Here is an 11852-nt window from a genome sequence, read left to right as displayed (position 1 = left end):
CAGTTTGTCTATTTCCATTTTTAAATGTGGCACCCAGAGCTAGACACCATATTCCTTTGGCCTCCAGATGTGCCACTGCATATATTCTAAATTCTCCATAATATCCTACTCCATCTATAAGACTCATCCTCAGTTTCTCATCCAAGCTAGAATCTGCCTAAACCATACTCATTCGTCCTCATAATGGAATTAATATTTTCTCTGCTTAGCATTCTTTTAAAAATATATATATATATTTTTTTTTTTTTCAGTACAAACCAAAAGACTTTATTTTTTAAACCAACTGGTAAAAAAATAAATAGTGGATAACACAAACACCACAGGATCCTAGCCACGCCTCCCACTGAGGACTAAGGTGGGAGACACGGACACATAAAGAGGGGAGGGAGAGGCCACAGTACGGCTCAAAGGCGTGGCCTGAACAGAGGATGTGGGCAAGGTCTGGGTCTTGGCAGGTATGACAGCCAGAGAAGAGGGAGGGTTCCCGAGGCTGCCCAGGCCCTGGCCCGAGCTGCAGGGGTTAAAAAATATATTTTATTGATTTTTTACAGAGAGGAAGGGAGGGGGATAGAGAGTTAGAAACATCAATCAGCTGCCTCCTGTACACCCCCTACTGGGGATGTGCCCACAACCAAGGTATATGCCCTTGACCAGAATAGAACCTGGGACCCTTCAGTCAGCAGGCCGACACTCTATCCACCGAGCCAAACCGGTTAGGGCTCTGCTCAGCATTTTTCCCTCTTCTGCATCCCATAAGTTTGGTCTCAGGTGTTTACATGACTCCCCTGACTTGCTGATTGGTCCAGTGGTGAGCACCTGGTCTGTACTGGGCCAATCAGTTTATTCCCAGGAATTTTCTGAACGAAAACTGGTGGCTCTTGTGGAGTTCCAGGGCTACCTGCTAATATTGTGAAGAAAATTTGTTTGCAACAAGATAAAATGAAGGTGCTGGGAGAGATGGGAATAGGAGGATAAAAGAAGGCTCAGTCAGCATTTATTTTCCCAGTTCTAATTGTTCCCGAGGTCCAGTTGCAGCATCTTGCCATGGCTTGGTTATTGAGTCTTTCCTTGACTTTCAAGCACCAATGAATTCCTTTTGCCTAAATTAATCTGAATTTGGTTTCTATTACTTGCAACCAATAGGTCCTCATTGATACATTGACTGCACCTATTCAGAACACAACTTAAATCCAATGTTTTCCTTTAAAAACTTTCCCCAATGTGTCCATGTCATAATGATTGCTCTCCTGGCATCCTATAATTTTTTTTATGTTATATACACTGACACTTAATTACGTTCAAATGAAAACTAGATAAGCTTGACTACACTGCTCATTCATTGTTTTATGTACAAGCCTCTTCTCTTCAACAGGAGTGTAAAAACCTTGAAGATAGTGATTTTTGTCATATATGTTAGAATACATCTTCTACAGCAACCTGCACAAATTTACACACAGAGTGGTTACTGCCTCAAGAGGCCAAAGGACAAATTTCATGAAAACCTTTAAGAAGGGCTGCAGTAACACAGGCCAGTGAAAAAATATTGCAATAGTTAAAGCAGGAGGCAAATTATTCAGTAATTTCATATCTTGATAGAGTCTCTTCAGAGTTTAAAGACAATCAGGGCGTGATCCAGGCAAAGGAAATACATTATTTTAGAAAAGAATATGACCTCGTGGGAATACCGCTATAGATCCAGGGTTAGCTCTCTGCTGATCCAGGAACTTGATTTTATCTGTTTACTCAGAGGATTACTTCTTGCCAAGCAACTTCACCCAAGGACAAATGACAAACCAGAATGAACATTTATTCATCTACAACAAAAAAAAGGGGCCTGATGTGAGAATTCAGGCCATCTATCCAGGACAGTCCCTCCTGATGAGGAAGCTCACCTTGCAGTCCAGACAGACTAGCAGGTGAGGAGGGTCACCTAATTAGAAAGAGTCGGCAGTGTTCAAAGGGACTTTCCATTAAACAAAATGAATTGTCTATCCTTCTTTTGGGGATATTTCTATCTGCAGCTCTGAGGCCAAGCTTTTTATGATGTCACTTTAATAAATATCTAAACACACACACACACACACACACACACACACACACACACAGCAAGCCTTGGCCTATGTGGCTCAGATAATTGGGTGTCCTCCATCCCATGCACCAAAAGGTTGCCGGTTTGATTCCCAGTCATTTGATAGGTACACATTTCAGTTCAATTTATCCCACTTTCATTCCCTTCCACAGCTGTGATTCTCAGGGACACTCCTCGATAGGCATCCTGCAAACTAAACTCTATCTCAGAGTCTACTTCTTGGAGAATCCAACTTGCAACAGTTGGTGCTAGAAGTGGTCCAAGAAAGCAGACAATAAAATGTTTAGAAGTTGGGTTACCTACCACACAGCTGGCAATAAAGATTTGGTAGTCCCATAGTTAAATATTTCATTATCAGCGAAGAGGGATAGTATGCTGGTGGAAGGGAATGTACCAGCTTGTGGGGTATATCAGGCATTTTAAAAATATAGGAGGGCATCCTATATAATAAAAGCCTAATATGCAAATTGTCCCCTCAGGCTGTCATTCGACCCCATGCTATGATGTGTGCTGACCACCAGGGGGCGGTGGGGAACATGGCAGGTGTCAGCGACGCAGGGCTGGCAGCAGTTGGCAGAGGAGACACTGCTGGCCCTCATGGGCCCCGACAAGAGTGGTACTGCTGCAGGATGGTGGAGCAGGTGAGCAGGTGGCACCAGGCCAAGGCAGGTGCAAGAGGGAGCCTGATCGCCCTGCAGATAGCCCTGCAGATGGTGACCAGCAGCCGGGGGCACTGAAGGAGCTGGGTGGCGGGCCCCAATCGATCATCCCGTAGACCGGATGGTGGAGCACGCGAGGGGGCAGTGCCAGACCAAGGCAGGGTACCAGGTGGGGCTGTGGGGCTGCAAGGCTCGGGGCGTGAGCTGGGGCCCAATCTCCACAGCCCACCCCAAGGGACCCCACCCGTGCACAAATTTGTGCACGGGGCCTTTAGTAGTAACTACTAGTATAATATGGAATTTGGCCATGGTTACTGAAAGTCAAGTATGAAAGCCAGAGGGCACCCCTAATAGCATATGAAGAGGGGTTCTACACCCACAGTGGGAGGGCAGGAAAAGCTGAGGTCCAGGATAATCATCAGAGTAGTCTCACCTCTAATAATATTATACTCCCAAGCCAGGCAGATCAGCTAAGCCAAGACCTAGGCCCTAGTAATGCAACCATGACATTTGGGATGGGGCTATCTGATTGATGCCACTGGAGATCTTGAATTCTCACACTTCCCTGAATCCTCGAAACCTGAAGAAATGGCTCAACATCTTGTTATCAGACAGTGAAGAGGCCTGTACCCTGTAAGAATGCATGTGCTCTCCTCAACAACTGCCCTTATCGTCCTCCTGGACACAGTCCAATTACTAGGATTAAAACACTACTTAACCCAGTGGGGAACATACTGGACTAGATAAGGGAGAAAAGGGACTATACCACTAAGGAGCTGCAAGAACTAGCTAAGCATGTAATGGTAACAGTTGGGAGAATAGCAAGACACTGGATTCTGAGGGTGCTTGATCAAGGGGACCTAGTCAGGGTATATGCCCAGGTTGCAGACTCCATCCCCAGTAGGGGGCATGCAGGAGGCAGCCGATCACTGATTCTCTCTCATCATTGATGTTTCTGTCTCTGAAATCAATAAAAATATATCTTAAAAAAAAAAAAAGCTGAAAAGTGAGCACAACAAACTGGATGTATTATCTAAGGTCAGAAATCCCACCAAATTATTATGTTCCATGGCAGTGGTCAGCAAACTGCGGCTCGTGAGCCACATGGGGCTCTTTGGCCCCTTGAGTGTTCTAACGCCACTTCTTCAAAATAGACTCGCCCAGGCCGAAAACCGACTTCTGCGGCGCATGGGCCACGAAGTTTCAATCGCACTGTATACGCACACCCACACGTGGTATTTAGTGGAAGAGCCACACTCAAGGGGCCAAAGAGCCGCATGTGGCTCTTGAGCCGCGGTTTGCCAACCTCTGCTCCATGGGAAGACCAAAAGGATACTCCGTTTACCAAGGCCATAAGGAATCTATACTAATAAAAGGGCTAATTAGACCACATGTCTTCCGGACAAAGCCACAGCGGCTCCCGGCTGCGAGGCCTGGGGCTCAGGCCTTGTAGCCATGGCCACTGGCAGTGGCAGCAGCAGCAATGGGGTGATAGGGGTGACGCCTTCCCCTGATCTGCCCTGTCGCCTCCCGCAGAGGGAGTGGGACTAGGTCATCAGTAGGATATCTGCTAAGGGTTCCAGGACTGTGAGAGGGGGCAGGCCAGGCTGAGGGACCCCCGCCCCCCAGTGCACCAATTTTTGGGCATCGGGCCTCTAGTGTGATAATAGCAGGTGCACCAGTATCACTATAAGTTTAATGGTGCTTCACCTATATTGCAGTAGGTGAGGCTGTTATAAAACTCAGCTAATAGGAATGGGGTGATAGGATTTTGAAACAAGAGGCCAGGTGACAGCACTTAACTGCCAGAAGCCAGGTAGATGCAATTATGAGTAGAAAGGTCAGAGTTATAGCCAAGAAGGCCCCAGAGAATTATGGAAATGGCTAACAGAACACAATAAACATCCCCATTGGCAAAACAGATGGGAAGCCAACAAGGGTACTCCTCAACCTTCAATCAGAAGGTGATAAGAGGGCTGAGGGCAGTTGCCCCAATAAAAAGTGACCATCCTTTGCCAAATTTTGGATCTGAGCAAGTTTTTAGACCCTGAACTCATTAAGAGATTGTTGGGCCCTAGCCGGTTTGGCTCAGTGAATAGAGCGTCGGCCTGCAGACTGAAGGGTCCTGGGTTCGATTGCCTCAAGGGCACATATCTGGTTTGCAGGCTCCTCCCTGGCCCAAGCTGGGCCCTGGTCAGGGGCACATGCAGGAGGCAACCAATTGATGTGTTTCTCTCACATCGATATTTCTGTCTTTCCCTCTTTCCTCCACTCTCTCTAAAAATCAATGGAAAAATATCCTCAGTGAGGATTAAAAAAAAAAAAAGATATGGATGGGCCACCAAAAGGAGAACTCCACCTCACAGAAGGGCACCGGGCTTCAGGCTGGCTAGAAATGGAGGAGCTGGCCTGGTCATTTTGGGTCATCTTGTCCGTGGCCTCAGTTCCAAGGATAAGTTGGGGGAGAGAAGTCTAGGGGTTTTATCTTAGAACAACTCTTTTGGAATAAAGCGGTAGCTGGGCCTTATTGTTTTTTTCTACCTGAATCCTGAACACCTTTTTAAGCTAACTGGTAGCAAATTGGACATCTAGGTATGTATTTAGTTCAGGGATGTCTCTATGTATATTTTCTTTATTACTATTTTAAGGTATGTACATTTGTGATATGTACTGTAAACCTGCTGTAGAAAATAAAATTTAGACAGAAAAAGTGAGCCAGAGACCAAGAACTCATCAGCCTGCCTCTGCCCAGTAATGGCTAGGGAAGTCTGTGGTCTCATTCCTAAGTTCACTAAAAATGAATTAATGGACTCTAAAAAGTTTTTAGAAGATGTCAAGTTGTTATTGCTTATGCTCCCCACCCTATATGCCAAATCCCACAAAGAAAGCACTGCTGGAGCTGCCCTTTTAATCAGCTGACCTCTAAGTCAACAGGCAGGAAACTGAACTTATTTCCCATTAACACCAGTTTCTGAAACCTCCTCCCACATGTGTTGCTTATCTTGATGAAGGGCCCACCTACCACCAGCTTCCTATGCCCGAACCTGCGTCTCATTTTTGTCTGCGACCTCACTTTACTCCTTTCCCAACTAATCTCCAAGACCTGGTAATTCTAACTTCCAAACTATCCGTCCATTTCTACTGCTTCTTCCTTCGTTTAGGACACCATCATCTCTTGCTAAAATGACACCAACAGCCTATATGATCTCCCTCTAACGCATTCACCACACTGGGGAAGCAGAGTAATCTTTTTAAAACACAAATCTAATAATGTCGTTCTTCTGTTTAAACCTTCCAATACTTCCTCTATAGCTTATTAGACGCTGCCTGTGGCCGCTGGGTCCTTCCTCCGCCTCATTCCCACACTCCATGCCATCTGTTCGGCCATAATAGACTTTCAGTTCCCTGAACCCAACTTTTTCTCTTATCACGGCTTTTGCCCACGAGGTTCTCTGCTAAGCACACCCTTCCCTCTACTGTTGTTTTGGGTAACTCAGATGCCTCCTCCAGGTCCCAGCTCAGTTGTCACTTGCACAACCTAGGTAGGAAAGCTTCACTTCCCTACGGGTGCCCTCGGCAGAGGTCCAGGAGACCTGTCTCTCTCAGGAGGACAGCCCCTGACGTCGCCCTCGCCACTTCATCAGTGTCGGACAGTTGAAAGGCTCCTCAGAGAGGACCCAGATGCTTTGCGGCTCCAGTCCACGACTGGTAGGCATCCCATCAAGCTTGGGCCCCGCAGCGGAAACACAACCAAGACTTCCAAGGACCAGCGCAGGGTGAAGGAAAGTGGTCCACTGCCCGGAACCGAGCCGGGTGCTAGGCCCCGCCTCTCACGCTACGTCGGGGGCGGGGCAGGGAGGGGCGCTGAGAGCCGGCGAACGGCGTGCGCCGAGCGGGGGGCGGGGCCAGGGGCGGAGCGGAGCGCGCATGCGCGGTCGCCTTTGTGTGGGTCGAGCAGCGGCAGCGGCGGCGGTGGCAGTGGCAGTGGCTGTCCCACTGGCAGACGGGCTAGAGGGGAGTCCGGGCGGCGTCCGGCGTGGGAGCCGGGGGACCACCATGGTAAAGAAGCGGAAAGGCCGCGTGGTGATCGACTCGGACACGGAGGACAGCGGCAGCGACGAAAACCTGGATCAGGTGAGGGCAGGCCGCGAAGGCGCGGGCCGGCGGAGCGGGCGGGCGGGCTGAGTCCGTGCCACGGGAGCTGGGAGCCGGCCGGGCCCGGGGTCACCCGTCCCTAGCGCCCGTCCCGCCCCGTGCCCTGACCGCTGCCGCCGCCTCCTTCCTATTCTCCCCGCAGCTCCTGGGGCCCTCGGAGTCCGGCCGGGGCCTGGAGAAGGAGCCCCGAGTACTTGGCGCCTTGGGCGGGGAGGCGGGGCAGGGATCGGGCTGGTGGGCCTCGGGCTCGGGGGACCGGAGGGGTCCGTGATCTGCTGGGTCCAGATGGGGGCGGCGGGCTGCAGGCCAGGCGATCTGGGCCAGGAGAGATAGGAAGTATTGCCCGCCAACCCAGGAGGCTGGAGGTTTGGGAGGAGGTGCAAGGGGTGAGCGTGGGGCTTTGGGGGTGGGGTGGCCAAGAAGGTGCGGGCTCTGGGAGATGAAGTTTTTCAGACAGGTGTGTGGACGGAGTGAAGGGACGACAGCCTAAATGTTCCAGAGAACCTCCGCGGTGCTTGGCGAGGAAGACTTAGCTGCGCGCACGAATTTCGTATTTGGCAAGTAGGGTCGTTGGAGGTTGAGAGGACCCCTGATGAGATGTCAGATTGAAGAAAACTCTTAGGAGGAGGAAAGAGGGCAGAGGTGGAGAAATATAGGGCGATATGGAGGGACTGTGGCCGGGGCCTCTTGGCCGTTTTCATGCAGCATCCAGAGTTCTTTCTTACTTGAAGATGGTGCAGGAACTATTGTAAGCAACTTTTGGTTTTAATGGTTGGGATTGTTTGAAATACTGTCGGGAGGAAGCTGTCCTTTGTAGCAGTACTGTAGTGATACCAGGAGATACAAAGAGGGTTCCCCCCATGTTTTGTGAATAAATGATATAAAGAAAATATGCAAGAAGTAGTAGCTTTATAAGTTGAGTCGGGAAAAGTGCTGAACTTGGAATCTGAAAATTTGAGTTCTAGGCTGGACTGTGCTGTTTTCTAGCAATGTATCTTTGGTCGTAACTGTAAAATCTAGACCTTGTATATCAACTTGGGCTATTATAAGGATCAAGTATTTGTAAGAATGTTGGTACAAGCACTTGTAAATAAAGCTTTTGTATAAATGATTTGGTGCAGGTCTTTTGTAGTAGGCCAGAGATCTCAGGACTAAAATATTGGAGCATGAAATAGGAAGACTTTAATAAGAGGGGCAGGAGATATGTTGAAGAGAGCTGTTTTGAAAACGGTGGAATGGGAGTGGAGAAGTAATAAGGCCTCTGGAGAACTATCAGAATTGTTTTGGGATACGCCGAAACCGGTTTGGCTCAGTGGATAGAGCGTCGGCCTGCGGACTGAAAGGTCCCAGGTTCGATTCCGGTCAAGGGCATGTACCTTGGTTGCGGGCACATCCCCAGTAGGGGGTGTGCAAGAGGCAGCTGATCCATGTTTCTCTATCATCGATGTTTCTAACTCTCTATCCCTCTCTCTTCCTCTCTGTGAAAAATCAATAAAATATATTTAAAAAAAAGAATTGTTTTGGGATAGGAATTGAAAAGTAAGTTGAAAATATTCTCACTGAAAGGCTCCTGAAATTTATAAAAATATAAAAAATATATATTCTTTTTAAAAAAATATGTTTTATTTATCTCCTGCACACCCCACACTGGGATTGAGCCAGCAACCCAGGCATGTGCCCTGACTGGGAATAGAACCGTTACCTCCTGGTTCATAGACGGATGCTCAACCACTGAGCTATGCCAGCCAGGAGGAAAAAAAAATTCATGACTGTAAAACTTGGTTATAATTTTGTTTTTGTTTTTAAATATGTAGTTTATTGATTTCAGAAAGGAAGGGAGAGGGAGAGAGAGATAGAAACTTCAATGATGAGAGAGGATCATGGATTGGTTGCTCCGGCATGCCCCCCACTGGGGATGGAGCCTGCAACCCAGGCATGTACCCTGACTAGGAATCTAACCGTGACCTCCTGGTTCATAAATCGAAGCTCAACCAATGAGTCATGCTGGCTGGGCTGGTTGATAATTTTAGACCAACGCTTAGAAGAATTAGAACCCTTTTTTCTTTTTTTCTATTTTCCAATGTAGAAATACAGATATTTTAAATAATAGCATCAGCTACCATTTGTATAGTGCTTAGGGTGAACTGACCATCTTAATTAGGTGTTTTATTTACACTGTCATATTTTTTTATTTTATTTTTTTTAAATGTTTTTATTTATTTCAGAGAAGAAGGGAGAGAGAGATAGAAACATCAGTGATGAGAGAGAATCATTGATCAGCTGCCTCCTGCGCACCCCCCACTGGGGATCAAGCCCGCAACCCAGGCATGTGCCCTGAGCGGAATCAAACCTGCGACCCTTCAGTCCGCAGGCTGACGCTCTATCCACTGAGCCAAGCCGGCCAGGGCAACACTGTCATATTTTTGAATTACGAAGTTGGTATCATTTTTCCCATTTTACATATGAAGAAAGGGAAGATTGAAGAAGTAACTTACTGAGATTTACACAACTTGTAAGTGGTAGAGTTGGAACTTGGACCCAGACCTGCATGACAACAAGGCTTATACTCTTTCCACTATACCAACTTAATCTGTTTGTCTTTTTTTTTTTAAAAATATATATATATTTTATTGATTTTTACAGAGAGGAAGGGAGAGGGGTAGAGAGTTAGAAACATCGATGAGAAGGAAACATCAATCAGCTGCCTCCTGCACACCCCCTACTGGGGATGTGCCCGCAACCAAGGTACATGCCCTTGACTGGAATCGAACCTGGGACCTTTCAGTCCGCAGGCCGACGCTTTATCCACTAAGCCAAACCAGTTAGGGCAATCTTTTTGTCTTTAAAGTTTTCATATTGCAAAATGAGAATGTTTTATGGCCATTTTTCATGTTGCTACAATTTATGTTTGTAAATGACATTGACTAGAGAAAATTGGTACACCAATTATAAAGATTATTCAGGGCTTCCATGGGAAAGCACTCTTAAGAAACCTGTTCTGATGGTGAATAAACTAAGCAAATTATTCTAATTATTCTGTCCTTAGTGATTTCCCACAGAATCTGACAAATGAAATGAGTGGAGATCTTCCTTTTGTGGTAGGTAGATCCACACAGAACTTTTCTGAAATAGGAATTGGAGTTGGAGGGGATTGCAATTTTAAACCCAACTATCTATTTGTAAAAATAAATTAGCATGAAATGTGCTAGTAATACCTAATACATTTTAAAAATATATTTTATTGATTTCAGAGAGCAAGCGAGGGAGAGAGAGCTAGAAACATCAATGATGGGAGAGCATCATGGATAGTCTACCTCCTGCACTCCCCACACTAGAGATCAAGCTGACAACCTGGGCCTGTGCCTGACAGGAATTGAACTGTTCATAGGTTCATAGGTCAATGCTTAAACAGGGAGCCAAGGCAACCGGGCCATTATTTTTATTTTTTATCATCACCTGAGGACATGCAGAAGGGGGAGAGAGAGAGATGAGAGAGAAGCATCAATCAGTTGCCTGTGGTCGGTGCCCCTCCTGGGGATTGAATCTGAAACGCAGGCATATGCCCTGGGAATCTAACAATCACCTCCTGGTTCATAGGTCTACGCTCCACCACTGAGCCATGCCAGCCAGGTAATACCTAAAGCTTCCTCTAGCGCCACTCATTGACTTTCTTTTATCAGATGGGAACCAGATCAGAATTCCCTTTCCCTGCACATCCTAAGAGAGGCACCAGTGCCTTCAGTCTATCTGTCTGTTCAGCACTGTCCCAGGCTGTCAAAGAATCAGAGAAAGATCTCTGCCCTCCAGAAGTTTTCACCAGAGGCTCTTAGTAGAAGTTCAAAGTCAGCATGGTTTGGAGTTCTTTAAGAATCCTCAGAGCTCCGTGTCTGGATTGTTCAATGGGTTAGCGCCTTGTTCCCACATGCTAAGGTTTTGGGTTCAATCCCCAGACACATTCAGGCATCAACCAATGAACATATGGCTATAAATGGAGCAACAGATAGATGTTTTTCTCTCTCAGTCTCTCCACCTCCCTCTCTCCCGTCCTCTCTAAAATCAATTAAAAAAAAAAATCCTCAGAACAAAACTAATATACTCTGGGTTCCCCTAACAGATGCCTTGGGCTGCTCCGACTAGTTTTGGGTCTTCACTGGGGATATAGCATCGTTTTTGTTGTGTTGTGTATTGTCCTTATGAAAAAGAATAAACTGTGACAAATCTCTGAGTGTCTAGTGAGATAGTGGAGCACAGTTAGTAAAGAGGTCCTTTGTCTCTGGGTTTTCCAGATGGGAATCTAAGCTGTTATGTCAGAAATATTCTCTCCAGCTTGGTCCTTCTGGAAGGTGAGGCAGGTGAGCCTTCTGCACTGTTTTTTTCTGGTAGTGAGAAGAGGATCACCTATGTCAGAAGCTGCCTAGTATGATTATTCAAAATATACTTTGCAGGGATTGGCATCCTAGAGCTACTGAATCAGATCTTCAAGGGATAGAACCCTGGACATTGCATTTTTACCACATACAGCTCAGGTGCTTATTTATGTTAACGACTGAGACCACTATCTGGATGCAACTTAATCTTTTTAGTAAGACACTCTAAGTATTTGGGAGAGAAATAACTTCCTGTCTCCGTCAGAATGTGTTCAGTTATAATTGAAACTTAACAGAGATGTTTAAGGTGGCAGAGATGCTGGTTCTTGTAAATCTGTGAAGTCATTTGAATTGTTGGGATGCTTTTTATTGAGGCCTATTTCTTTTTTGCCTTTTTCTTGAGGGCAAGAGGTATGTAGTAACTGAATAGGAGTTGTTTATATATTTTTTAACTTTCAGTGCTTTTTAAAACTCAAAATTTAGAGAATTTGAAGGATTTCTTCTTTAACATGTGACCTAATAGCGACCTTACTTTTTAAAAACAAACAAACATATTTTATTGATGTTTTACAGAGAGGAAGG

General features: G+C 46.3%; 1 protein-coding gene across 1 annotated transcript in view; it reads left to right on the top strand.

The window, feature by feature from the left end:
• Nucleotides 1-6668: 6668 nt before the first annotated feature.
• The window catches only part of RTF1 (RTF1 homolog, Paf1/RNA polymerase II complex component), a 61879-nt gene continuing 56695 nt past the window's right edge, over nt 6669-11852 (top strand). Inside the window, exon 1 of the mRNA XM_008143024.3 lies at nt 6669-6882. Within this exon, the coding sequence (XP_008141246.1) occupies nt 6676-6882 (207 nt within the window). The 5' untranslated portion in view covers nt 6669-6675. The remainder of the gene's footprint in view (nt 6883-11852) is intronic.

This window comes from Eptesicus fuscus, chromosome 5, assembly GCF_027574615.1.
Source record: "Eptesicus fuscus isolate TK198812 chromosome 5, DD_ASM_mEF_20220401, whole genome shotgun sequence".
NCBI classification, from domain to species: Eukaryota; Metazoa; Chordata; class Mammalia; order Chiroptera; family Vespertilionidae; genus Eptesicus; species Eptesicus fuscus.
Note: the sequence above shows the minus strand (reverse complement) of the source record. Positions and strands in the feature narration are given on the sequence as shown.